Raw genomic sequence first — 27,119 nt, 5'->3', positions numbered from 1 at the left:
GGTTGGGTCTGTGGTGGGTGGGAAGTGTAAACGAATGTGATGACCTGCGAGGACGTTGGTTAGCGCGTGTTTGGTGTTTGGGAGGGAGGGAGGGCGGAAGCTAGGTACCCTGTGATGTGCTTGATCAAGGAGGACGCTCTGGAAAGGCCTGACCTTCTCAACGACGGGAGGCGCGCCGCGCCGTTTTAAGCAACGGCAGCGGGGGCGTGCCAAGGTGAGAGGATGCTGTGCTTGGTTTGCCATGTATTGCCTGTTTGGGACGAGGTGTAGCTGTTAGTGTGTTTAGCGGGCATGCTATGCTCGGTTTGGCACGCATGGCCGCGACGTTGCGCTCCGCCTGGCTCCCGCCTGTCCCGCTGGGGCCGGAGGGGGAGACGTTGGAGCTAGCGTGCTAGCTGATGGCCGGCGGGACCCTGGTCTTGCCATGCACGAGGGCAGATGGCGCGCCGACGGATCGTCGAATCGATAATTCCACCGCTGCAATGACTTTCGGCTGGCTCCCGCCAGGCTCCCCACCGGGGAAGCGCAAGAGCTGCGTACAACAGCCACGTCCTGCGTGCTGCGTAGAGTACACGAGCCCACAACCCATTTCGGAGATTTGGGCTGGGACAGGCAAGTGATGTTGAGCAGTGCAGGGATGCACGGAGATTAGGCTCCTTCCGCGCAAGGTTCCTGTCGGCCAAGTGCATGATCTGCACGCACCTTTGCGGGGACGGCGGCTAGCCATGGCAAACCTTAAGGGGCGCGAAGGCGCTGGACGAGGGCCGGTTGAAGGATTTCCCTAGCATCGCCGTTGGCTCCCTGCCGCTCCTCTCGCTAACTGTTGGTGGCGGCCGCTAATCTGGACACACGCGTGGCAATGGACCGGGACACCTGGACCCTTCATCAGATTATCTCCCCGATGGCCGTGATCAGATGCCCCTCCCTGCTCTCCGCCTCTTTCTTGGCGATGCGGCGCATTCGCCTCGTCTTGGGCCTCGGCCCGCGGCCTTGACGTCCATCGCGTACCTCGCATGAAGCTCGTGTCAATTGTGATTCCCCAAATATCCTTTGCATTGATGTCACGGCGTGGCTTCACCGCGTGGCTTCAACCTCTTGCTCTTGGACCTGGAAATGGAGCGGCGACCTTGGTATGTGCACTCTTGGCTTGCGGTTGCCGCGGCCGTTGCGTGTTGACAGTGCACGACAGAACCGAACCCACATGCCACAGCATCCGCAAGGCCGCGCTTGGGTGAGCCGGGCAATCTTTCATTTGGAGATGCCGGAAGGGGACCGATGAACAGGGGAGAATGCCTAATTGGATGCTCGTGGGCTTGCGACACAAGCTTTTAGTACCAAGCCATTGCGTGTGTGGGCAGCCACAGTGGAGACGAAAGCAGCACGTCGGCGGTGAGTGTGCAAGAGGGCGGCCAGTGCGCTTCGTCTCGGCACGGGGCGATGGGCGCTGTGCTGACAGCGGCTGCTCCCCGGTCTGATTGCGCGGAGCCGAGAACTGGCGAGCAAGCAAGGCCTCTGTCTGCCCTGCTCATCGTGCCGGATCTGCAACTTCTTTCTGACTTCGCTCGTTGCGATTCAGTGTTTGTTTTCTCGAGCAAACCCATGAACAACGCCATTGGTGCCGCGGACCGATGGAAAATCCTTTCTTCTGTTTCTTCTGACAGTGCTGCGGCGTAGACATGGTCTGTGATGCTCGCATCCCGGCGATTACGATCCGACATGGAAAATGACGTTCGCGCCCAGTCGCTTGCGCGAGTCGTGGAGGTGAGGTGATCGCCAGGGGAACAGCTTCCTGGCCCCCAACCGAGCAGAGAGGGGCGGAAGAAGCACCGGATGCTCCGGCGGAGCAAGCTGGCTGGCCGACGGCGCCAGAGTCGGTCGAAGTGGCTGCCCGGTCCGCTCCGGAAGCGCCAGGCTTTGGGCCGCGAAGAAGGGCGAGATAAGGGCTGCTAGTTGTTCTTGGGTTCAACACCACCATTTCCACTGTACGAGGCCAAGATACGAAAACCTTGACGGAATCGCCGGATGATCGGCCTCGCCTCGAGCAATTGACAAATACTCGGGTCTATCTCCTGGTGACGAAGCTTGCCACTCCTTCGCTGCAGGGATACTAACGCCATTGTCTTGGCTGCAGAGCCTTGTGGATATGCGATCGTCAACCTACAGCGGTGAGGAATCCTTCGCCACGTGTGTTTGCGTGCCTGACTTCCCCTGAAACCCTCGCTTTGGTGGTGGTGGTGATGAATCCCGGGATTTGAACTGACTTCCTCGGGACCACGTACCAGCCGGGCGGATCTAGCTGCAATGCAATTACTCGTGAGATTCAAGGCTTGATGCTCCTTCGCCTTGGCAGATTTCATCACGGCTAGCTTTCTCGGGAATGCCTTGAGAGAATGGCATCCGAGTGGCGAAAGAGCCCTGTACGTAGCAAGGAGAAGGCGAAACGGCAAAGGATCATCACAACATTCAACGCCACGCACTCGAAGGGAGATATGACATGGGTCGTAAAGGGGCGAGCAATTGAAGAAGCATACTGATTTGATTCCCGCACATGTGTCCCCATCACCCAATGCCGCCGATAAGGCAGTGTACTCTTCTTGTTGCACAATGTTATATATGTATTCTCTCTAACTGTTGAAAACAATCGAAGAGCAACAATGGCTTGCTTTATCCCTTGTTACAGCTGGCTGGCGCAACAGAAACCTTAGCGAATTTGCCAAAGGAATCAGATGCTTGACCGAGATTCCCAGAATAGCGACTAAGTATAAGTTTCGAAACCACCAAGGCTTCGTCGACTGGAGAGGCATCGCATCCGTCCTGTGGCAGCTGTCGAAAATGACAAATGGTCATACACGAATGACGTACGGCTTAGTATTTGAGTCATCACTTTCACAAACAAACGATGTTCACGACCTCCAAATTCCATTTGGAGGGGAACAAACGAATACTTAAAGTCCTGACCCCCGCCTGATTCAGTGCCGCCCCACCGCCAGCATGGCCCGTTGTCAGCCTCAACGCAGAGCCACGAGACCTCCGACACTCAAACGTTTCGCGGCGCTGAAGCCACCATGTGCGGCACAGAGCGAGTGTGTTCGAGGAATCCATGAGTCTCTCCGACCCAGGTGTGCGGCGGGGCTCTGATGGCCCCGTTTCGCCCAGTCCATCTCCCATCCGCGCCCCCGCCCACCCCGCTCGACGAGCTGATTGCTTCCATCTCTTCCCGCACGCCTCTAACCAGTCCAGCCATCGTTTCCGCCTCTCGCCGATCAACTGACCTCATGAGGAACAACTCAGCGCGTTCCCTTTCGCCCCTTTGTCCATGCGATCGACCGACAGACGCGGGACGCCACATCACCGTCTAACGCACAACCCCTCTCCCGTCCCAGAGAGACGCCAACGAAGGGTGGACGACGGCACGATTGGATCGGAAGAGGAGACCATGGCGGTTGCCAACGGACAGGAAGTGTTGAGGAAATGGCAGACAGGGCGACATTGTTTGCTCGCTCCCAAGATGCCCCATCGTCGCGGCGAAAAGGGGGCACGTGGTCGAAGCGAATGGGAAAGTACTGGCTGAGGCTCGCCCCAGCTCTTCTTCCGTCCAAAGCTGAGGGGCCGGCGACGAAGTGACTTGTTTGTAGGTACCCGGCTGCCGTCGACGATTGGCACACGGGGCACCGCCGCGGCGGAAGCGGATGAGGAAACCTTTCTGTTCTGAGGACTGCGCTCCGTCGCCGCGAAGGATGGAGGGATAGGAGGACCGAAGAACTGACGTGCCATCTGCGTCCGGCTGTCTGGGCAATGTCCTTTTCGGTGGATCGAAGTGATACTGTTCCCGGGGGCCTGGGCCGAGCACCTTCTGATGCTTGCTGTATCCCGCTGTCCTAAGACTCTCCCATCCAGATCTGCAGCATACCTTGAAAGCGTATGGCTGCGCTTTGGATGCACCAATGTGCAGGTCCCTTGATCTGGCACCAGACGTCCATTACAGCCAAGCGTCTGGTGAATAGTTTTCAGTGAAGCGGTACCGATCAGCCAATAACCTTGTCACCTGCCTTTCATGATGTTGCCGTGAATTGCACACGTCATTCTCAGTAGTTGGATTCGCTTGAGGATCTCCAAGCGGACCGTGAAGCAGCCCAGACGCACCGATCACTCTACCAGTCACACAAACGCACACCCAAGCCTCCCTCACTACATTTGCCGGTCCGCAAGAACAAAAAGTCCATACCAACATCTTTCAACAGGCCCTACCAAAAGCATCAATAACGAAACCCTCACAAAAAACAACGATTAAATGCAGTTGTCCAACCCGCCATCCATACTCGGTTCTGATTGGATGCAGCCTCCTTTCAGAAAGAACAGGAAGCTTAAAAAAGAGTGCACCCTCCCAACGTCGCACAGAGCCCGCCGCCCCAGCCGCCTTCCTGTTCCTGCCCGGGTGAATGGTGGCGGAGGCTTCTGATGAAACCTGTCAACCGCCTGTACGACCAAAACCAAGGGGAACACGGAAACCGCGCCGCGCCGCGCGCACCCTCGCATTGCCGCGACCGAAAGAGCAAAGAATGAAAACCAAGGAAAAGAAGTGAGAAGCCAAAAATAGCGAGCCTTCTCGCCCGGCTCGGCTCTCCCCTTCCTCCCTCCGTGTCTTGCGGGCCAGTTGAAGAGAGCGAGAGAGGGAGAGAAAACAAAAATAACATTAAAGTCCAGAAAAACTGGGGATTCGTTTCTCTGGTCGCACAGCAGCGACGGTTGTGTGCGACATGGGGGAAGCGAGCGGGGGTTCGAGGGACATGAGGGAAAGAGCAAGGGTTAGTTAGTCAGGAGGGAAGCGGGAGAGAGAAAAGGGCAAGTCAGACGACGGCGACAAGGATCGGGGCGAACGGAAGGCGTAGCCTAAGAGACAGCAAGAGCAGGGGTACGCTGCGCTGCAACGGACTTCGTGATAGCTGAGAGTGTGGTGTTGCAGTCATTGTGGGTGTGGGGGCTGGGGAGAGGGCGGCCTCCTGATGGCCGATGTCATGGGTGTGAGTGACTCGACGGCGCAGAAGTGCAAGGGTCCGGAGGAGGGAAAGCATGCAGGCGATAGAAAAGAGACTGGTCGTTAGCGGCTCTTTGCGCGCGTCCTCGAGTGAGGAATGGTAGGGACGTGTTCATGCACTCAAAATCCCCGCCTGCACTCGTCGACACTTCCAAGTCAGGGGACCGGACAGCAGAGGGGCTCGCATTCAGGCGCCGATCGACTTGCCCTCCCCAGCAACACAGCATGTGGCAGGGTCTGCCCTTGTTTCTGGCCTCGAGGGCGCAGAGCGCGCTCGCACCCCGGCCAGTCAATAAAGCCTTAGTCGTCACCGAGACACGACAGGCACCCGTGTCGCGCGAGCCAAGCAGCCATGTCCACGCCCCGATCGCACGGCACGGCTCGGCGCGCGGGGCGGGCGATTTGACAAGTCGAGTGCAGCCGTTGCACTGTGACAGCCGCGCTGACCGCGTCATGCAGGGCTGAGAGCTGAGGAGGAAGGGAGAGGAGGAAGACGAGGCGCGGGGCGGCCGGCGTCGGGTATGACGGTTGCCGCGTCCGGCCCGTGCTGTGATACTCGTACAAAGGATGCAGGGCGTGATGACAATAGCCCGAAATATCTCGTGCAAAATGAGTGGGCCGCCGTCGGGCGTGGTTTGTAAAGGCAGGCGGAAAAGCGCAGTCGCGCGCATGGAAAAAGGCGGAGCGGAAATACGCATGAACGGCCCAGAGAGGGCGGGTGGAAGAAGGCAGTGTCCTCGTGTTGTGCGCCTGTGTCGCCGTTTTGCTTCCCACTGTGGTTTTTTGACAGCTCGTTTGGGTAGCACTGACAAGAGACAGCACCGAAAGTGTCAGTGGCGGGTGTTCCGCTGGCTGCCACGATGCCTGTCCCCCGTAACCTGTGCCGGCATCCTATCGCGTCGAACGGGGGCAGAGGCTTGCCTGCTGATCAGCGCAGCAGCACTTCGCAACGCTATGCATGCCTCTCTGCACTCCGCAAATACGCAAATGAAGTTCTTCCAAGTTAGATCGATCGGATGCGGCCGAGATACTTCATGCACGCCGCGCGAATCAGGGCCGAGTAATCCGTCCTCGCGTTTAACCGGCCAATCGCTGGCCGCGAATGTTGCACTGCTTGCTCTCCAGCCGGCTTTCAAGTGCGTCGATTGGCTGCCTTTACCCCGGCCTTGAAAACATGGCGACGGCGGCGACGGGGAGACTCCTTGAAGAGGTAGACAACGTCGGACGGGCAGCGAAGCATGTCTGCTCCGCGCGGAAATTGGTCACACCACCAAGCCTCGAGGCTAGAGTGTCACAACGGACACCTCCGCCAGGCATGGTTTGGAAAAAATTAACGGCCCGGTAAACGAAACAGATTTCCTCGGCCGGCATCCCGAAATCACTTTGGTGGACTCGTCTTGCGGAAGCAGAAAGAGGGCGCGAGGACTCCTCGCGTCGGCCACTCAGGATGACTTAGTGACCAGTTGATGATAAGGATGCTGGAATACACCGCTAGATGCGGCCGTCTGGCTTCCAGAACCCGGCGAGGAGCGTGCCTGTTGGCTCGGCGCGGGAGCGTACATCAAGCAGTGCTCTCGGCAGACGAAGCGGTCAGTTGAGACAGCTCCACCGCCCAACTGAAGACAGAAGGTTAGCTTTTGAGGCGGTGAGCTCACCGCCATCTTCGTGCGTGTTGGCAGGCGCGGATTGGTGAGAAGTGGTCAAGGCTCAAGGGAAGAGGCATGATTACAAGTACGAAGCATCCTCCCTTCGCGCTGCAGGCCGCGAGGTATGATGATGTAGTCCAGCAGTCACCGCCGGCCGTCCAGTGCTTCGAATTCGGCCTCCTTCGCTCTCCCGCCGGGCACGTCTTGCCTCACACCCGCCCGTCCGCTCGCGCACACGACCCCCGCGGCTACCACCATTGATCACATCCCCAGATGTAGGACCGGCACGTGCGAATCGCCCTACTATCGCCCTGCAATTCGAGTCCATCGGCCAATAAAAGATGTCGCGCCGCCCGGCCATTTGTGTCTAAGACCAACCAGGAGGCACTTTCTCGCCGCCGTGCGGGCTGGGCAGCAGCGTGCCCAATACTTTCCAGTGCAAACGCACACATCCGTCCGTGCGGCTTGGACCCACGTTTGAAAAGAGGCGGAGGGATGGGTACGGCCACAAAGTCGTCAGGGGCAAATGCGGGCGACGCTCCGCGCGGGAGCGTGCAGCACGATGCCGCCAACCGATTGGAAGCCGCCGGCTGTGCGCCGCACCGTGGGAGCCCTGGCCGTCATCCTCTCTACAGGCAGGGAGCATCCATTTTTCAGCGTGCTGGGGGCGTGGGGAGCAGCTGGTGCATGCCGGATCAGCCCTAATGTAAAACTGTGTTCCCATGATGCCAATCTTCACTCTCTTTTTCCTGGCCAGCTGGCGGCGGCGCATGTTTCATTACACTGTCGGCAGCGTGACCCGGACCGTGAGCCCGTTTGGAGGAAACAACGAGTCGTTGTCAACGACGCAAGACCGGCCAGCCACGCATGATCGGCGACCAGACCAGGCAGTCAGGCAGGAAAGCACTCTCCTCCAAGCATCCGCATCCGGGCAAGCAGGCTAGCCAGGGTTCCGGCGCAGGGCGCATGGGCCTCCGTTTCCTGGGCAGAAGGCTGCCTGCCGCCAGGAAAGCTGCATGGCGTGAAAAGGCAGAGCAGGGTCGGGCTGGGCTGGAGGCGGATGCGGTGAAACTCCGCCTCGAACCACGCACCGTCTCTACTGTCCCCGTGTCCGGCGCTGCATTTTCATCCAAGGAGCGGCACGCTGCGAGAGGCTTTACTCACCGACAGAATAGCGCCTCTGTTTTCTGGCCGCCCGCTTGCTCTCTTGCTCCATCCCTCTTCAAACGCCAAGCGTGGACAGCCAGTTGACCGCGATAGAGCAATCAGACCCACTCTTACCAGAATCATCTCCCGCAGATTGCTGTTGAAGCAAGCCCAAGTGGCTAGCAGCCAGTGGAGGATCGTATGCAGACGGAACACAGCGAATAGCAACAGAACGAGCAGCCTGCCAGGTATAAGATCGGGAGCTGCCATCGCCATCACTCCGCGAGCCTTCTGGTGCCCTCAAGATCTAGATCCTGCTCTTCCACGTCTTCACAAAAATCGTTAGTCTGCCCTTGGAGTGGAACCCCCGACCCGATCTGCGTTCAAGGCCAGAGAGTCAAGGCGAGCGGCGCTGGTAATCGGTCTTGCCTTCTCCACATACACGGCAGCCATCTCTACCAGTAGTTCGGACTCGATTTGAGACCTACCGGCTGACCAACGGGTAGAGATCGTCCAAGCAGAGGACATCGCCCATTCCCGAGAGCAAGCGGCCTGCACCCTCCCGACCGCAGACCCGCCGCCCCGCAGGAGCCAGCAACAGCCCAGCAGCAGCAGAAGCAGCAGCAGCGCGCACGCGGGCGGGCGAGCGAGATCTCAGCCATCCGCGTACCCGCGTCGCGGTTCCCAACAAAGACGGGGCACTCGCCGTGGCGCCAGTACGCTAAACGGCTCATCACCTGCTGGCAGCCTTCTTCCAACCTTCTGACACCTTACCGCTCTTGGCTTGCAGCAGCAGAAGAACCGGAGGTTACTCTCCCCCGCCCCGCTCTGTATAAGGCCCTCTGCTCTTCCTCGTTCCCTCGTACAACTTTCCTTACTCTTGCTCTCCAAGCATATCATCGCCCACCATTCCTGAGGAACGCACAGCCGGGTTGACCATACTGTGCTTCTTTCCTGACCGTTTCAGTGCTCGATATCTCTTCCGTCTTACCTTTCCCTCCGCAGCTCACACACCTTCCCGAGACCAGAATCGAGGGTCCAAGCCAAACGGCGCCCCTCTCAGCTCAAGTCAACATGATGAAGATTGAGTCCCTCCTCAACCCGCTCGGGATCGGCCATGGAGCAGTCGAGTTGCCACCGCCCTCCCCCTTCCCGTCGACAACTACGACGCCGAGGCCGGTAGAGCAGCAGCACCAGCAGCCGAAGCCGCGCCCGAAGCCGTCCAAGACGGCCGCCGTCTTCGTCAAGGGCAAGGCCAAGGGCGAGGTCCGCTACCCGCCGTTCGAGAACATCGACGACTACGAGCTGCACCAGTACAGGATCTTCCCGAGGAGACTGGACCACATCAAGGACTACCCCCGCCACATACCGTACAACAGCGAGAAGAAGTCGTTCCTGGCGAAGACTGGACGCGAGGCCTTCGAAGGTGAGTTGACGACGAAGGACATGCCGCCGCCTTTTGCACTCTCGCTGACCCCCACAACCCGCAGTCTTCCAGTACACGTTCAAGCTCCCCGGCGAAGAGTACGAGTACGTCGTCATGTGGGACTACAACATCGGCCTCGTCCGCATCACGCCCTTCTTCAAATGCTGCAAATACTCCAAGGTCAGTCCAGTCCAGTCCAGTCCAGATCCCACAGCCATCCCCCATCCCCCATCCCCCAACACCCTCCGCCATCCTCTCAAAACCACACGCACTCACTTACCCCCCTCCCTCCAAACAGACGACGCCAGCCCGCGTCCTCACCCTCAACGCGGGGCTGCGCGAGATCTGCTACAGCATCACGGGCGGCGCCCTCTCGGCGCAGGGCTACTGGATGCCCTACGACGCGGCGCGCGCCGTGGCCGCCACCTTCGCGCACCCCATCCGGCACGCGCTGACGCCGCTCTTCGGGCCCGGCTTCGCGGCCGCCTGCGTGCCGCCGACGCACCCGGCGTTTGCCAGCTTCAAGATCGACCGCGCCGTCGTCGCGAGGTGCACGGCGCAGACGCATGCGTGGACGACGATGATGGTGATGGGTGGTGGCGGTGGTCACGGTGGTGGTCGCGGCGGTGATGGTTGTGGTGGTGGTGACTTGCTGCTGGCGGCGGCGGCGGCTGCTCCTACTGCTGGTTGCGAGTCATCATCAAGCAGCAACAACAACCCTCGGTCGTTGAGGCAGCGGCGGACGGCGACGCAGCAGAAGCAGCAGCAGCAGCAGCAGCAGCGGGAGCACTCGCCATCGTCGCGGCAGTCGTCGCAGCGGTCGTCGCCGCAACAGCAGCCGGCGTATCCGCACTGGTCTCCCGGCATGGAGAGCGGCTACTACAGCGATCTGGACCAGAACAGCAACAGCCAGCATCGCGTCATCGACGTCGACGTCGACTCGCCTCAGGTTTCGCCCATGACGCAGGCCGCGCAGTGGGTGAGCGTCAACGGCGGCGGTGGTCCCAATGGAAACGGCCGTGGTGGCTGTTACTACCTCCATCCCGCCACGTCGGTGCTGTTGTCGCCCATCAGCACGCGCTTCGCTGGAACCCACCACCCCTCCTCCCATCAAGGCGGTCCCACGTCCTCGCCGGCCGTGCAGGATTCGTCGCCGACGTGGCCGCTGCCATTCGTGCCGCGTTCGTGCCTGCCGCCGCTGTTGCCGCCGCCGCCGCCGTTGTCGCCACAGGAGGTGGTTGAGCAGCAACCGATTGCGTCTGCCAAGCGGCGGATCTCGAGGGTGGAGGAGGGGGTAGAGGGCGGCATCGACGAAGAAGATGCCGACGACGAGACCGTGTCTGTTCGGAGTGCTTCGGCGCCAGAGGCTCGCGAGTGCGACGACAGTATCTCCGAGCGTGCGGAGAGTCGTCCGAAGACGCCATCGAGGTCTGCCGACGTGAGGGCGGCGGAGATGCTGTTGTCTCTGCGTAGTGGCCAGGATGCAGTCTCGAGTCATCGCGAGAAGCGGCTGCGTCGTGCGTCGAACTGATGATGATCATGATGATGACGATGACGATGACGATAATGTGTTCGGGACTTGAGTCATTTCGATCGTATGTACTCTTAACGACTGCGTCTGTTCGCTTTTGGCGTTTACTGGCTTATGACATATGGCATATGGCATGGAGGTTCGAAGTTGGTAATGACCGTTTTTTACCCATCGACAAAGCATGATGGTTGGGGATACATTCTTCGCCCAAAAAATGGTATCATTGAAGCTGAGATTCATGTTTTCCTAGAGGCCTTACCACATACTTTGACGGAAGTGTTAAGACTATAGGCGCTTGCACGCTCTAACAGCGCGTCGCCAGTGGGGCACCGATATTGAACTACAGCATGTAGCATTCAAGAACATCCACCGCCTGAGAAAGGGAAATCAAGCCTTGGCCTTAAGCTTGGCCACAGTCTTTGCAGTCCGCTCGAGAACGCTCCCCTCGTTGTAGTTGCTCTTGATGCTGGGATGCTCGATTGTTGCAGCAGCCCACTTGGAGAAGTTTGGCAAGCCCTGCAATCCAGACTTCAGCTTGGTAGGCAGATAGGTGCCGTTCGACATCGAGTATAGACGCAGGAGGAAAGGCGCAACTTGAGTCTATTTTCTCACATTAGTTGAGGTTATTGTGTTTGGTCGGTCATGTATTTACCTCAGCATAGGTCAGCTCATTGCTGCCGTCGACGAATGGTCCAGCGTTAGCGAGCAGCGGCTCGATGAACTTATCAGCGTCCGCAATGACCTCATCCGCCTTTGTATCCTGGTTGTCGGCCAACATCAAGCCACGGAGCTGTCCGCCGATTTTCGACATGAAAGTGTCGATGAAGAACTGAATTCTCGCGCGGCGTAGTGGGGCGGAAGGATCGGCCAATGAGGCGGGCAATAGATGGGATGGACGCAGATCGACTAGGAACTGCGAGATGATGTTCGACTCGTAGATGATCTCGTTGACGACGACATCGTTGGAGAACTTGATGGCGGGCACCAGACCGCGCTAGGCCGAGGGGTCAGATTAGCGCGCAAAAACACGAGGAACAAGGTCGCTTGCTCACCGGGTTGATGTCAAGATACCATTGAGGGCGGGGCTCGTCGAGATTGATGATGATCTGCTCCACCGGGATCTTGAGCTCGGTGAGGATGAAGTGCACTCGCTGGCACCACGGGCAATCGGGGTAAGTGTAGAACGTGATCTTGGGCGGAATGCCCGGAGCTTCGTAGCTGGCCATTGTTGGTGTGGAGGGTGGGAGCGTTGAAGTGGGCTTAGCAGAAGTAAGCTCCGCCGTCGCGTTTTATGTGGGAGGATGGGGACAAATGGCGTCAGCGCGGACCGCGGGGCTCGGAGTGCGGGGTCCTTGAGGCCGACGAAAGCCATTTGTCAGCCAGGCCATTGTCAACCAGACGCCGTCGAGGGGGGACGCCATCCAGGCGCGTGTCGCAGTTGCCGTGGTGTCGCGTCCGCCGGAGCCCCGAATCCGCCGACGGCTCGACTACGGCAACTACTTTAGGCCGGAAGCTTGACCTAGGTAGCTCCCGCTTTCCCGCACGCGCTTCACACGTTGTCTGATTAATTCAGTGCGAGTCTCTGAACCGGTCTCGCCGGCCCCGGGAATTCCTCAACATCACGGAAAGATGTGGAATTTTCGTAAATAATCTCTGTAAGTAGGTACATGGCTTTGTATACCATCTCAAGATGTACTGCCCTCCGCCTTCTGGATAAGTTTGTCGTGCATTCTCGCAATCTCCGGGACAATGAGACTCTCGATCTCGACGATTGGCTCGGCATCACTGAGCACAGGGGGATCCATGCTCTTCTGATCGACTAGCTTCTGGTCGTTCTCTTCGATAGCATCCTCGTCGCTCTTGGTTTGCAGTGCCGCCTTGCCTACCAATGCCTCGATGCCCGACGTGCTCCTGCCTCTCCGGTTCCGAGGCACTCGTATCCACTTTTCGCCCTCGTCAGCACTGACGAAAACGACTTCCCATTTGCGCGTCGACAGCAAGTTGCCAATCACAAGGTGATGGTGGTAGCGCTTCAAAGCGTAGGTGGCCTTGCGGAGAAGCATGCTGGGATCGGTCTCCAGCTTGAAGGAGACGATAATGGCATCCGGGGCCCAGCCGTCCACCAGCGACTTGAGGAACTTGGGGACAGGCTCCAAGTCGATGATGAGGGACTTGCCCTCGGTTCGAGCAGCAGGCGGAGGCTTGTTGCTCACAGCTCCGCCGGGCGTGTCCTTTTGCTGCGCAGTGAACTCTTCAGCACTCTGGATCTTGTGCTCAACCATGCGATCCTTGGGAACGAAGAAGTCAGACACGGCGGCAGCAAGATAGAACAGCGCACGGCTGCCCAGCGGCCGCATCAGCTTGGCGACTTCGCGAAGCTCCCACAGGTAGTCGGTGATGGTGACAAACGACAGGATGAGCAGCGTGTTCTGGCGCTTGACTTCTGTGTACTGGCGCAGGACGCGGAGCATCTTGCGCTGATGCTCCTCGTCGACAATCACGCGGCCGGCCTCGTCTTCGCGCATGAAGTCGAGGAAGGAGCGCGTGTTGTGCGAATAGTGGCGGCTGTACGGCAGCAGGGAGAACTGCCGGTGCAGGTAGATGACGGCGTAACCATTCTGGAGGAAGTATTCGGCGGAGGTGGCGGCGCGCGTGCCTGCGGAAAAGTTATCGATGTAGCGGACCGTCTGCTCCTCCAGCGGAACGGTGGTGCCGCCGGACGTGACGAGCGCCACGCGACGGCCTTCCTCGGCGTGCCTCGCGATGAAAGCGCGCGCAAGCGTGAGGTGCGCCTGCAGCGAGGGCGGCGGCGGGTTGCTGCTGAAATACTGGCTCTCGGCCGCAGCCGGAACGGGGCTCGCGCTATGGGACATGGCCGATGTTGTTGCAGCTGTGAGCAATCATGCACGACCTCGCTGACGCCAGGGCTGCGTCGGAGCGGCGGCGCCGCGGCAGTAGGCAGCAGCGGGCAGGCGGCGCCTGGACGGCTAGCGCTCACGTGACCGCAGCATTACCTGCAGACGGACTATATTCCGACGGTATCACGACGATGCGAGCTTGTTCACACAGCAAGAAACGCGCCCTGGACGTCTGGCAGCGCAGCGTCTCTTCCGGAAGGCCTAGCGCCGCTGGGGACTAGCAGCGGGACGATTGGCACGGAAGCAACTCCGTGAGCTGCACCTGCACCTGCAGCACCACGCGCCTAGCTTCGGGTCGCTCAGACCGCCCTCAACGGCTGCATTCATCAGCCTCGCCACGACCACTGCAAGAAAGCTGCTGCCATTGCCGCCCTTCGCTCCTGCTGCGATCCCCGCCTATTCCGGCTAGCCGCCGCCAGCTCCACTCCACTCCTTGCGCTGTCTTCGCCCCATCAGTCCGTTCATTCCATCTCACGGACTCCGAATGCCCGGAGCCACGGCCTACGTCATTCCAGCACCTGCCCGAGCGCGGTGCAGATGCCCCGAACTGAACTGCGCAGTACTCGTGCCGCCATCGATTGCTCCATAGCGGCCCGGTCTTCAGTCGCCACGAGCTCCGCCGGCCGGTCGGCAAGGCGCGCGCCCACCTCGCGCCAACAGCATCGCAGCCTGCATCTAGCATGGACGCTCACGCCCGTCTCCATGCGCCAGCTGCGAAAGTCGCCATTCCGCCGCTGCGTCCTCGGGTAGATCCAGCACCTCCGCCGTCTGGGGCCGAGAAAAGGCGCACCCCCAAGGCTTGTGTCGAGTGCCGATCCAGGAAAATCAAATGCAACGGCAAACGGCCTACCTGTGAGCATTGCGAACAGTGCCAGATCATCTGCGTGTACGCCGAAGGCAAGCGAGAGCAGAACAAAAGGTAAGCCCCGGCGCCATTCCTCGTCCCATCGCACTAATGCTCTTTCCATAGGGCTACGGAAAGGAGCGACCGCCTGCTGCAGCTTCTTGCCGACATCTCGCGCGAAGTCTCTCTTCCTCCTCACCTCAAGCAAAAGGTTCGAGCTGTTGAATCCGAGGTATGAAGCCGTCTTATCTTCCCGACCTCCATGGCCATTGCTGCGCTTAGGCATCGCGACTTCGTACGACACAGCTGTCTCTCTCACATCGGCTGCTTGCCTATCAACGCATCGGTAGCCCACTGACAGTGAGCAAGTCGACCCAAGCCCAGGAAGATGACACCTCGATTCGCTCCGTTCCAACCACAGCCTCCAAAAGGCGGCGCTTGTCGTCCGGTACTGCCACCGCCGAAATACCACCCAGGTCCTCTTCGCCTGCTCAGCAAGGAGAGGCCGATGTCTCCGCTGAAGTTGGCTCGGAGGAGTCTGTTGACATCATCGAAGAGGACTTTAGCCGTACCGACAAAGCTAGGGCTACCGGCTTCATCGGCAAGAACTCGGACATCGCCTGGGCCCGCCGTCTTTCTCAAGCCCAGACCGAGGGCTGGGACAAAGAAGGACGAGGCAGGCCATACGGTAAGCCTGGTATGACTGATGAAGCCCAAAAGGATCGGCTCAGTGCAAGCAACGTGCGCCATGCTTCCGAGAGTCGGCCACGCCCTCCCATCTCCGACTTCACGTATCACCTGGACACGGAAAGCGTTCTTACCTTTGACCACGTGGACAAGGACGAGCTTCCACCTCCGGAGCTTGCCCAACATCTGCTGGATCTTTACATGGGTACTGTTCAAGACACGTTACCGATTCTCACCAAATCGGTTTTCCTCAATCAATTCCAGCGGTACTCTCGTTCAAAGAACCCGGAAAGCTTGCCTGCAACATGGCGCGCCATCTTGAACATGGTGTTCGCCATTGGAGCTAAGTTCTCCCATCTAGTAAACGCACCGTGGCGCGGTGATGAGCGAGATCATCTGGTATATTACACCCGGGCTCTCAACCTTGGAATGCCTGGCGATGCAATTGTCGCCCATCCGGACCTTCAGCGTATCCAGGTCTTGGGTCTTGTCTCTTTCTATTACTTGACGATCAGCCAAGTCAGTCGGTATGTCAACTTCATGGACCTCACGCGGGGTACTTCTGGCTCCATGTTGCGCTCTACTAGTACTGTCAAGTCTGATACTTAATCACGCAGGTCATGGGTCATGATAGGTCTGGCGTGCCGCCAGGGCATGGCCCTAGGCCTACACCTTCGCAATCTGGATCCTCAGAAGGATGCAGTATCCAAGGAAAAAAGAATTCGGGTCTGGTGGTCCCTCTACAGCATCGAGAATCTTCTCTGCGAAATACTTGGGCGACCTACCGCGATCGATCAGAGATTCTGCTCGACACCATCTCCGGCCCCAATCGATGAAGCTTACCTGCACCAATTTGGAGGCAAAAAGCTTGAAGAATGGAACGATGGTCAAGCAGACGCATCATCCACTCCGGCGAGCGAGGACAGAAAGGCTGCACTTGACCAAGAATTCGTCTCAAGCGCTGCGACCTTTTTCCGCGGTCGTGTCCAGCTCGCAGTCCTCTCCCAAAAAATCCTGGTCAATCTCTACTCGGCTGCTACGGTCCAAAAGTCGTGGGAGCGCGCGCAGTATGAGATACACGTATTAGGAGAAGACCTCGACCGTTGGTATTCGGGACTCCCAACTGAGTATCGATTTGCTCACTCGGAGGGCAAGGAGAGCTACTGCCGGGAGAGAATACTCTTGGGCTTCAGCTTCTACAGTACGAAGATCCTTCTTACTCGTCCCTGCCTGTGCCGTATCGACAAGCGGATCGAAAAACAGGGTACGCAGTCCAAAGGTCTTGACTTCGAGCATGCCCGGGAGTGCGTCATGGCTGCTAGAAGCGTGTCTGATCTTCTTCCGGACATGGAAGTCCCAGACGTCAACTGGATCTATCACCATGGTCCATGGTGGTGCATAGTTCACCATCTCATGCAGGCTATGACTGTTCTAATGCTAGAGTTGGCTTTCGATGTGCCGCATTTGTCGGATGCTCATGTGGACCAGCAAGCCATTTTGCAGATTGCGAAGAAAATCCTGCGCTGGCTTACAATGATGGCTTCGACCGGGAACGAAAGTGCCAAATCTGCATGCAAGCAGGCTCGACAACAGTTCAAGGGATTCTCTCCTTTTGAGCACATCGATACTTCTGACCTTCTGCAGATGGTCGAACGCGGATCCGAGCCTTCGGCGGAGCAGCCATCGAAGGAACTGCCAGGATCCGAAAGATTTACTCCTAATTGGATGCAGCACTCAATGCTCCACTCTCCTCCACAAGTAAGTGGGAATCCTGTTGCGAAACGGGGGTTCGGCCTAGAGCTGAGCGGTCTAATCCAATGACTACTTCTGCATAAGTGCGAGACCACTTAATGACTGACAATTTTCAGCAACCCAATATGACAGAGTCGGAGCGGCCCAATCTCAGCGATGATACCATGCTCCAGGATGCCCAACAAGAACAGTGGCCTCAATTTACCGATGACGAACAACTATGGTCTCCTGAATTGGGCGTACCCTTAGACCCAATGTGGAGTTCTGGAGTCTTCCACAACCCGTATGACCTGACCAATCCATTCATGAACTTCGGTCATCCAATGGCGTTGCCATACACCAGTGCCGACTCAACATATCCGCTTGGAATCCCTCTGGCCGACGACGCGACCACCGCGTTCCCCACCCATCAGCCAGACGTCAACCAGACCCATGTCCCTCACAGAAACTACGCGTACGATGTGGCAATAACCGAGCCTCACCAGCCTCAACAGCCGGCCGGGCACCTCGGACAACAGCGCTTCTACCCATACCTGCCAACAACGGAACAACAGCAGCAACAGGGCTACATACAAGCTTCGGGACAGCAACCGCAATTCCCACCACCGACCAGTCAACAATGGCAGCAAAGCCCCAAATAATTTGCGCCAAGCACGTCTCGAAACACTTACCATTACCCGTTCCAGCAGCTCTCCCATACGGTGACAGTCCTGATGTCCGCCTTTATCCTGTCATTATTTACTGGGTACATTTAGCACCAGGCATACACAGTTGCGCCAAGAAAGGATACTAGCCAGGTCTCTTTCCCCGCACAATTCATCAATCTGATAAGCGAGCTTTGCTCAGGGAATCAGAGTCAATGGATCGTTTCGTAGTAGTAGTACTTTTTCCACTCCCCCAATTCCTTTTTTTTTTTTTTTGCTAAAATAATTTCCACCGAAAAGTTCTTCTGTTAATCGCACGATAGTAGACTGTAACTTGTTGGCACGGCTTTGAAATGGCTGTTCAATTGGTTTCCTTCGTCTGTCAGGGGCGGAGGGAGGTTCCAGCAGCTCCTCGGATTTTCACTGTGCACTGTACGGCCTACTACGCTCCTCCCTCCCTTATTTTCTATCTACGACCCGTTCTCGGCTGATGGCCGTGCCTAAGGATGGTTGGGATGGGTGATGGCTTCTACTTGTTCTTGTCCATTGTTGCTCGTTTCTTCTCGGTGCATCGTAGCTTCAATTGATATAAAGGTCACCGTTTTCCTTTATGTATCTCTCTTTTCTTCTGCGGGTTGGGAAATGCAATTGATACCACAGCCTAGGCGCGACGGCGAGACTTGACAAGCACTTTCGATTGGTGTTTGTTGTTTCTTTCCTCAACGTCGTCTAAATTTCCGTCCGTGTAAAAGCTAATCACCCGTTTTGGTTACAATAATTTTCCTCTTTTAGCCGCCGACCAACAACGTCATGCGTGCATGCAATACATATAAGTGGGACTTTCCAAAGCCCTTAAATCCCCTGATACAATCAAGTAGCGACTCCATTTTTTTTTCTCTCTAAAGAAAAAAAAAAGGGAAAAGATAGTTTTTTAATGACCGTTCGCCAACTTCTCCTCCTCGACCCTCTTGATGACCAAGCTCCTGATGCCGTCGACGCCCTCGCTCTTCTTGACGACGGTGACGCGCTTCTCCTTCTGCTCGAGGCCGACGAACTGGTCGGGCAGGACGGTGGCGAAGTCGAAGTCGGCCTGGTCCTTGAGCGCGAGCTGGACGGCCTGCGAGAACTTGGCCGGGTGGGCGGTGGCGAGCGAGACGTGGTGCGTGTTGTTCGCGTTCCGCTCGGCGCTGCGCTGGGCGGCGGCGATGCCGATGGCCGAGTGCGGGTCGAGGATGTAGTTGCCGGCGGCGGAGAGGGTGCCCTTGGTGCCGTTGGCGGCGGCCTTCTTGGGGCCTTGCTGGCCGGCCGTGGCGAGGTAGGTGGCGCGGATGGTGGCGAGCGTCTGCTCGTCCGACACGCGCTCCGACTCGAAGTCGGCGGCGGCGGCCGACAGGATGGACGCGTCGACGGCGAAGCCGCCGGCCGTCTTAAGGTCGTTGAGCCAGCCGCGCACGCGGTCGCCCGCGACAGCGCGCCTGTCGGCGACGGTGGTGGAGGCGGCGGCCTCGCTGCCGTAGACGTGGTAGGCAAGGAACCAGAGGAGGCGCTCGAAGTTGCTGGACACGAGGATGTCCATGGCGGGCGAGAGCGTCTCCTTGACGCCGCTCTCGTGCGCCTGGACGCCGTCGGCGGGCAGGCCGCCCTTGGCGTCGGCGCCGTGGACCGGTTTCTTCTCGTAGCGGCCGCTCTTCCAGAAGCGGTCGAGGATGTCGTTCTCGTTGGTGGCGATGACCAGCTTCTCGACGGGCAGGCCCATGCGCTTGGCGAAGTAGCCGGCCAGGATGTCGCCGAAGTTGCCCGTGGGCACGACGAAGCGGACGGCGGCGCCGCTGGTGTAGGCCGGCGAGCGGATCAGCGAGAAGTAGGCATGGAAGTAGTAGGTGATCTGGGCAAGGATGCGGGCCCAGTTGATCGAGTTGACGGCGGCCAGGCGGTGCGTCTTGTTGATGGCCTCGTCGGCGAACATGGCCTTGACGAAGTCCTATGTTTCGGGTGGTGTGAGATCAGATGTTTCCCTCAAATCGTGACTCCAAGAGCGAGCAAAGGGGGCGCTTACCTGGCAGTCGTCAAAGGTGCCGTCAACCGCGAGGTTGTGCACATTGGCGTCCAGCACCGTGGTCATCTGGGCTTCCTGGATGGGGCTGACCTTGCCCTGCGGGTGCATGATGAACACAGACACATCCTTCTTGCCGCGCAGGCCGTAGATGGCAGCAGAGCCGGTGTCGCCGCTCGTGGCGCCAATGACGGTCAGATGCTCCTTGTCGCCCTCAGCCTTGCCCTGATTCCGCCTCACGAGGAAGTATTCGAACAGGTTGCCCAGGAATTGCAAAGCGACGTCCTTGAAGGCGAAAGTCGGGCCGTGGAACAGCTCAAGCAGGTGGACGTTGCGCTTCTCGTCGAGGGTGACGGTCGGGGTACGGTCCTGGGCGCGGAAGGTGGCGTAGCTCTTGCGGATGAGCTCCTTGAGGTCGGCGGCGGGGATCTCGTCGGACGAGACGTAGAGCGAGAAGATGGCGAAGGCCAGCTCCTCGAAAGAGTAGTCTTTCCAGGCGGTGGCCCAGTCGGCGGGCAGGGCGGGGATCTCCTCGGGGATGAACAGGCCGCCATCGTTGGCAAGACCCTTCAGGACGACATCCTCGAAGGACAGCTGGGGGAGCGAGTCTCAGCGAATGTTTGTTTGCTTGGGAGCGGGGCGGCGGGGCGGCATTGAGGAGAGCGGGATGTTTTTTTGGGCAGAGCTCAGGGTTGCGCGCGGCAGCCGTGCAAGCGACGTACATCGTAGGATCCTCCGCGAGTGCTGAGATAGCGCTGTGACGAGGTGCGCGAGGCCATTGTGTGTATAGCAGGGTGTTGTGGAGTGCAGTGCGGCTCTGTCCCCGAATTATTGACAATGACTCCCGGCGGGAATGCGCTGGGCCCCGCCGATGTTCGGCGCTCGCACTGGCCCGTTTTTCCTCACGTCAGAGTCGTCCAATCACGCCGGCCACAAATGCACCGTGTCGCATCTGATAAGCTGTTATCTGATTCCCACCTTGCTTCCGTCTCACCTTTGGTCAGACTGGACTCCATTCTCCGTTGAAGTCTTCGAGCCGCTCCACCCGTCACCATGGACGCAAAACTGACCTACTGGCTCCTCGATACGCGCTCTCTCTGGCCGGGCGACCGCATCGACCAGGCTGTCCGTCCCACCCGCCAGACTAACTCACCGAGGCTGCGCTGAACCTAGCAACAGGCAGCCGACGTCTTGAACCTGCTTAGCCCGGAGGAGCAGGAGAGCGTGCGAAGAAAACACTTCATCCAAGATGCTCGACTGAGTCTGGGTTCCGCACTGCTCAAGCGTGCCTTCATCGCCAAAGTCACGGGCGCGCCCTGGCACGAGATCCGATTCGGCCGTGCTGGAGACCCTGTGCATGGAAAGCCCTGCTACGTCTCCGAAGATGGGAAGCCCGTGTCCGAAGTTACTTTCAATGTCTCTCACCAGGCTGGCCTCGTCGCCTTGGTCGGGTCCACGGTACCCGGTGCTGAACTAGGCGTCGATATTGTCTGTGTCAATGAGCGAAACGATTTCAGAGTCATTGACCAAGACGGGTTTGACGGGTGGGTTGACATATATGAAGAGATCTTTTCGGCCGAGGAGTCGTGGGACATGAAGTACAATCTCGACAGCGTACAGCTCCTGGACGGCTCGATACTCACGTCGGCTGAACTTGGCCGCAACGATCGCTGCTGCCGACGGAACCAGCCCCTCACTGCAGACCGCAAGTTAGAGAATGGGCGCACGGAAACGGTCACATTTGACTCGGACCTCGTGGTCGATGCCAAGCTGCGGCGCTTCTACACCTTTTGGTGCTACAAAGAAGCCTACATCAAGCTAACCGGCGAGGCACTCATGGCGAGCTGGCTCAAGCAACTGGAGTTCAAGCATGTGCGAGCACCAGCCCCGGGGACAGTCGCAAGGTGCTCAACCCACGGGACCTGGGGCGAGAAAGTTGACGATGTCGAGGTTTGGTTGCATGGAAAGCGTGTTGAAGATGTTCGAATGGAAATCCAGGCCTTCGGGGAAGACCGGATGATCTCTATCGCAGTGAAAAATGTCCCTGGAAGCATACCATCGATACATCAGGTAGACTTGACGCAGGATGTTTTGGTGTTTGCCCAAGGCGGTTAGCCGGCAGGGTCATCTGGCATACATACACGAACATTTTAGTTGGAAGAAGACCTTGAATGATGCTTGTCTACGTCGAGCAGAAGTAGACCCACAGTATTGTGTATGCGGGGTGCTCTAGTGAAGCGCTACTTGGATGCTTCACAGATATAATTTCAAAAAGGACGTTTGCAGACCAGAAGTGGTGGCATGCGGCAGGCTTCCATGCCGTTCTTTCCAGCCCCGCGCTAGCCCGAAGCGGGCGGAGGTGCAGCCTTATCGATCGTCTCGTCATCCCGGCCCGACCTCGCTATCCAACCGAAACCCCATTACCAAGCACTCTTCGTCCAACGCGTTCGACAGCAGCAGCAATACAGCCGCCTGCACGCAGAAAACAGCCTGCAGCCCTGGTCCAGCCGAGCTCCCTACCCCTCGACCTTCTATCGACTCCACCGCCTTTCGCCGAAAATGCGCCCTGACGGTCCTCGCGACCCCATCGCCGGGCCCGACGTGCCGGAGCCTCCGTTCCCGCTCAAACTCGGCGGCAAAGTGATCAAGGGCTTCGGTCGCGGAAGCAAAGAGGTTAGCTGAGCGTCCTATTTCCCTGTCAATCATACGCCTGTGCCTTCAACGGCCTCCTCCTTTTCTCGTTTCCTTAGTTTTTCTTTTTCTTAAATCGTCCTTTCCCCATCGGATATGTCCGCGGCTTCCGAGGTCCGACAATCGCAACACCGTGCTAGTTCCCGCTAGTGGCTGTAACACTATGAACATGCCACCGCAGATGCCGCCGAGGTAGGGTGGCTACATGAACGACTTGGTCCGACTTGAGAGATTTGCCGCGAATGAGTCCTCGGAAGGTGCACGTGGCCTCCCAGCCCCGATTGTACCAATGGTCTTCCTCTATCAAATCCTTGATATCATTGTGCAAGTACCAGAGTTCCATGCGTCGGTGGTCAAGCCTTGGAAAAAGCCGATGCCATGCACACAGGCAAGAAAGTACCACTTTGTCCTTGGAGGTCAACACGATATACTGGGTCGCATCGACTTGAGCACTGCAAACAGGGGAATTTTTGCGGGCATCCTCTATATTTCCTTTTGCCAGTCTTCTTATTCTGTCTACTTTGGTTCTCCTTTTCTCTCTTTCTCAGGCTCGGCCCTCGCCCTTCGTAGTCTCACTTTTCCACACCATCACGGCGCTAACGGCCTTTCACCTCACCAGCTCGGCATCCCCACCGCCAACATCCCCCTCGCTGGACTCAGCGTCGGAGGCCATGACGACCTCGAATCGGGAATCTACTATGGCTGGGCGGGCCTAGACTTTGTCAGCAACGGCCCAGCAGACGGCAGCGTATCCCCCGCCAACACCACCAACGGCACCAGCAACAGCAGTAGCGGCGCCAGCATCACCTCCAAGGTGAAGAACGCGGTCGGCACCGCGCTATTCGGCAGCACGGCTGACGACAATGTCTCGCAGAGCGAAGCACAGCAGCAGGAAGACAACGGCTCGCGCATACATCCCATGGTGATGAGCGTGGGCTGGAACCCCTTCTACAAGAACTCGGTGCGCTCCGTCGAGGTGCATATCATGCACGACTTCCGCGGCCGCGACTTCTACGGCTCGCGCCTCAACCTCGTCATCCTCGGCTTCATCCGCCCCGAGTTCGACTACGTCTCCAAGGAGAGCCTGATCGACGACATCCGCACCGACATCGAGGTCGCCGCGAAGAGCTTGGAACGGCCGGCGTACGCGGAGGTGAAGCGGGATCCGTTCTTGGTGGATTTCCCGAAGGATGACGAGGGCAGGAGTTTGAAGGATGATGTTGCGAGTTGAGTGGCAGTGTTGGATTGAGTGAAATGCAGGGGAGGGATGGTGGGGTGCTGGGCTTGCTGAGCTGTCATGCGCGTTAGAGAAGAAGAACATCACATGCTGGTAAAATAGAATTTTCAGTTGTTTCTATTTGGACGATGGTATTACTTCCTGGAGTAGAGAGAGGACTGTAGTATTCGGAGAGGTGAGCCGTTAGAGAGGCCAGCATGTACACCATGTTGATTGCATCAATGCGGACAAAGCTGTTAGGTACTGTGCTAAATCTACAACCCATCTCACCACTGGGGGTGAGAGGCCGGACCAGCTCGGAACAACGACTTACGGGACCCAGGTGTAAAACGAGGCAAACTATGTTGTTGCAGTTATCCGAGGTAAGAAGCGGACACCGGATGTTAATTCCACGGCCGAAAGTGAACGGACATGTCGGACACCGACTCCGTGTAGAAGTCCGCAATTCCTGATTTGTATGCAAGTCTCATAAGCTTACGGACAAGACTAGAGGCACAACCAAATTAGCCGCCGCGCGGCTTTCCGGAACTCCCGCATTCCGGCCATCACTGTACGTTTCGGACCCTCACCTACGGCAAGACCAGAGCTCGTGTGAGCTGGTCAACAGGTTCAGGAAGCCAACGTGACCGTATCATTACCGTGAAATCCACAATGGCGATTTGGTGCTCCAATCTCCGCAGTGGACGAGAAAAATCTCACACATGCAACATCGGTAAATGGTACTTCGACATGACGTTGATCCAGGCCAGGGCGGTCTTTGGTATCCTGCAGTACTGGTGCATCACTCGAAGACTGGGTAAGGTCCGTTGCTAGTCCGTCAATGTCACTGCTGATGAATCGTTGTTGATAATCCGTCAGGTGTTAAGTCCGCCAACTGCTTGTGATATGTAATTGGAACTATGAGATTCTCCGTGTTGGTCCGGAGTTGGTATTTTGCTCACTGATTATTGATGAATGCTTCCATATTTTGTCCGCCTTTCCATGCTAATAGATATTCCCGTGTGGATTCCCTCAGCAATTGCTAATTCGTCCGTCTTTGGTCCATGTCCTTTGCTGAAAATGGATGATTCTCAATCGTCCCGGCGCCGGCGTCGGTCTCGATCCGAATCGCGGTATTTGTCTCTACTCCTATCGCGATGATCGCGGCGCGACGACGACTTGGAGTAGTGATCATCCCGGCTTCTGTCACGGTGTTTGCGATCTCTGTCCCGATCACGATCCCTATCCCTCCTGTCGTAGTCTTTACTGTCGTACTTGCGTTTCCGGTAGCGATCTTCATCTGAAGCGCTGCGGTCACGGTCGCGGTCGCGTCGCGAAGACCGGTGTTTACTGTCGTAGTCCCGGTCCGAGTCCTTCTCCCTCCTCCGCCTGTCTTTGTCACGGCGATCGGATTCATCATCCTCGTCGTACCTATGACGTCTTGAAGACTTCTCTGGACGCCTCTCGGACTCGCGCGCGGGCGAATCCTTCTTCCTTGCAAGCTCGCGCGCGCGTGCCGCATCTTCGGCCTCTTGATCCGCAATCTTTTGCTTCAACTCCTCCTCGGTGTATTGTTCTCCCGTTTGCTTGTTTCTCATCACAACCGGATTGTACGATGGTGCCGGTTTCCCCCTTCCCTTCCCTTTACCCCACGCACCTAATTCTTCTGCGATTGCCGCATCAGGCTTCGCACCGATGCCCAACAATGCAGGCCTCTTCTGCAAGACTCTTGGTTGTACAGCCTTCAAACCTTTCCGCCTACCAATAGCTTCGCCTTCTTTCCAGCCCATGCCGCGCAACATGGCTGCTCCAAACTGTTCCACAGGCACCGCCTCATAGTCCTCGAGTGTGGCGACGTCCGGCGCGAGCTCATAGTCGCGGGTGAAAGCCTCGTCCTCGTTATCGGCAATGGGAACGACCAGGTTTGACGACGTCCCTTCACCCTTCAGCGCCTCAAGCGCCAGCTGATCCTCCGTCTTCGGCGCAGCTGGCGGCGCAGCGGCATCCTCTGTCGTATTTGCCGCCTCCGCGTCCCCACCAGCTTCCGCAGCATCCGCCTTCTTCACGACACTAAGGCCGTATACCGGCTTCTCCTCCTCAAAATGCTCGTCGTCTCCATGGCCGTTCGCTTGAGGTTTGGTAGGTAGCTGGCTCTTCTGGCGCTTGCGGGCCTGGCTTTCGGCGTGCCAGTCGCGGTTCGCTTGCTTTTTGATGACGAGGGGACCCTTCTCGTCTTTCGGCTTTCTCGCATCAATTGCTCCGCCGGCGGATGCGTCAAAGTGCGAGACATCCTGAGCCTGGGGTGCGCCCTCGTCTTCGTCGTCCGAATCGTGGAGGGTTGAGTGAGGGCGTTTCTTGGTGTTTTGTGGCGCGGCCTTCTTAGCGCCGAGGGCGATGGAGAACTTCGCGGGGGGGTCGGGCGCTGCCATAGCGGCGGCGGAAGCGCGTGGAGGAGGTAGGTGGTGGTGAGGACGGATGTCGTAGCCTGCTCGACCTTTTGGATCAAGAAGCGCAGCCTCACTAGCTGGGGACGCCGCTGAATAAGCGTGGCTGGTGCTCCGAGCGCCTCACGTGCAGCGTGGCTTTGACGCGTCGGGCGGACTTTACCGAATGCGCTTGTGGCCGAATGTTTCTCCGGGCCTTCTCTTATAACGGAGCTTCGATCGCCAAACTTTTTTTTCTGCAGCGACCGCAACAACCTGCAGGCACGCCATGCGCAACCATGAAGTGCTGCTGGCCCAGCACCCTCTTTCCATTCTTTTCTAGGTAAGGACTCACCGTCTTCCCTGCGACCGCGCGGCAGCACACCCCTCTTGAATGATGACACTTTAAGAACATGTCTTCTTTTCCCAACCGAGTCGACCTTGATGGAAAACTGTCTTTTCGGGACCCCTTCGCAAGGGTCCTGCTACTTGCCAGTAAACGTTGTCTGACACACATTCACTGTTGTCGCGCATGCAGAAGCTTTCTGAGAACTTTGCTAACGACACCGAAGATTGTAGAACCCCGCATCGCACCTCCCGCGACAGCTTCGCGAGCGTAGTGGCGCCTGGTTCCCACTTCTTGGTTTGCGCGCAAAGTCGCCCGGATTTGGGAACGGGCAACTCCTGCTTGACAGCAATGATATTTGTTTGGCAGGGGGTGTATACCATTGCGCTACGTGCCGTGTCCTGGTGACCGGTGCTGTTGAGCTGCATCACTTACTGTGCACCGCTTACAGGAAGTTTCAGCAAGGTTAGTCTTGACCCCTTCCCACTACGCTCCACACCCCACCCTTTCATGATGAAATCCATACCACATTCGCAGTTTTCACTCTAGCCGTCGCATAAGAACCCATCTTAGACGGTCGATGAGAGCACAATCTTCCTTGGATGTCTGATCCTTACCGATCTCTATCACATACTGTTCGCACCAGTTTGTTGGAACTCTGCTAACAGCGAGAAGTTTTAGGTTTCATACTTGCAAGCAATTGGTCACATGGACGTTCATATGCTGGGCGGAAGTGTTCTGGCCATGATAATGATATTACA

General features: G+C 57.8%; 8 protein-coding genes across 8 annotated transcripts; 4 read left to right on the top strand and 4 right to left on the bottom strand.

Annotated features, from left to right (window-relative positions):
* Positions 1-8,901: 8,901 nt before the first annotated feature.
* On the top strand, positions 8,902-10,784 carry SLS55_008612 (uncharacterized protein; the record flags this gene model as incomplete). Its single annotated transcript, XM_066780020.1, has 3 exons — positions 8,902-9,253; positions 9,318-9,433; positions 9,552-10,784. The coding sequence occupies 3 exons, from the start codon at positions 8,902-8,904 to the stop codon at positions 10,782-10,784; spliced, it is 1,701 nt and encodes a 566-aa protein (XP_066629249.1).
* A 387-nt stretch (positions 10,785-11,171) lies between these two features.
* SLS55_008611 (uncharacterized protein) lies at positions 11,172-12,010 on the bottom strand (the record flags this gene model as incomplete). Its single annotated transcript, XM_066780019.1, has 3 exons — positions 11,172-11,384; positions 11,437-11,778; positions 11,837-12,010. 3 exons carry the CDS (start codon positions 12,008-12,010, stop codon positions 11,172-11,174), a joined length of 729 nt encoding a protein of 242 aa, XP_066629248.1.
* A 459-nt stretch (positions 12,011-12,469) lies between these two features.
* On the bottom strand, positions 12,470-13,657 carry CAB2 (Phosphopantothenate--cysteine ligase cab2; the record flags this gene model as incomplete). The annotated part of the gene is made up of 1 exon (XM_066780018.1): positions 12,470-13,657. One exon carries the CDS (start codon positions 13,655-13,657, stop codon positions 12,470-12,472), a length of 1,188 nt encoding a protein of 395 aa, XP_066629247.1.
* A 1,151-nt stretch (positions 13,658-14,808) lies between these two features.
* SLS55_008609 (uncharacterized protein) lies at positions 14,809-17,626 on the top strand (the record flags this gene model as incomplete). Its single annotated transcript, XM_066780017.1, has 4 exons — positions 14,809-14,841; positions 14,916-15,805; positions 15,851-16,991; positions 17,102-17,626. The coding sequence occupies 4 exons, from the start codon at positions 14,809-14,811 to the stop codon at positions 17,624-17,626; spliced, it is 2,589 nt and encodes an 862-aa protein (XP_066629246.1).
* Positions 17,627-18,560: 934 nt separating this feature from the next.
* On the bottom strand, positions 18,561-20,461 carry THR4 (threonine synthase; the record flags this gene model as incomplete). Its single annotated transcript, XM_066780016.1, has 3 exons — positions 18,561-19,610; positions 19,686-20,276; positions 20,405-20,461. 3 exons carry the CDS (start codon positions 20,459-20,461, stop codon positions 18,561-18,563), a joined length of 1,698 nt encoding a protein of 565 aa, XP_066629245.1.
* Positions 20,462-20,735: 274 nt separating this feature from the next.
* SLS55_008607 (uncharacterized protein) lies at positions 20,736-21,797 on the top strand (the record flags this gene model as incomplete). Its single annotated transcript, XM_066780015.1, has 2 exons — positions 20,736-20,807; positions 20,856-21,797. The coding sequence occupies 2 exons, from the start codon at positions 20,736-20,738 to the stop codon at positions 21,795-21,797; spliced, it is 1,014 nt and encodes a 337-aa protein (XP_066629244.1).
* A 444-nt stretch (positions 21,798-22,241) lies between these two features.
* Positions 22,242-23,604, top strand: FMN1 (riboflavin kinase; the record flags this gene model as incomplete). Its single annotated transcript, XM_066780014.1, has 2 exons — positions 22,242-22,355; positions 22,993-23,604. 2 exons carry the CDS (start codon positions 22,242-22,244, stop codon positions 23,602-23,604), a joined length of 726 nt encoding a protein of 241 aa, XP_066629243.1.
* A 1,076-nt stretch (positions 23,605-24,680) lies between these two features.
* On the bottom strand, positions 24,681-26,018 carry spp2 (DNA primase large subunit Spp2; the record flags this gene model as incomplete). Its single annotated transcript, XM_066780013.1, has 1 exon — positions 24,681-26,018. The coding sequence occupies one exon, from the start codon at positions 26,016-26,018 to the stop codon at positions 24,681-24,683; it is 1,338 nt and encodes a 445-aa protein (XP_066629242.1).
* Positions 26,019-27,119: the final 1,101 nt, after the last annotated feature.

The sequence above is a fragment of the Diplodia seriata genome, assembly GCF_021436955.1.
Source record: "Diplodia seriata strain FDS-637 chromosome Unknown scaffold_9, whole genome shotgun sequence".
Taxonomy (NCBI): domain Eukaryota; kingdom Fungi; phylum Ascomycota; class Dothideomycetes; order Botryosphaeriales; family Botryosphaeriaceae; genus Diplodia; species Diplodia seriata.
The sequence above is the reverse complement of the archived record's forward strand: the minus strand, read 5'-3'. Positions and strand labels throughout refer to the sequence as shown.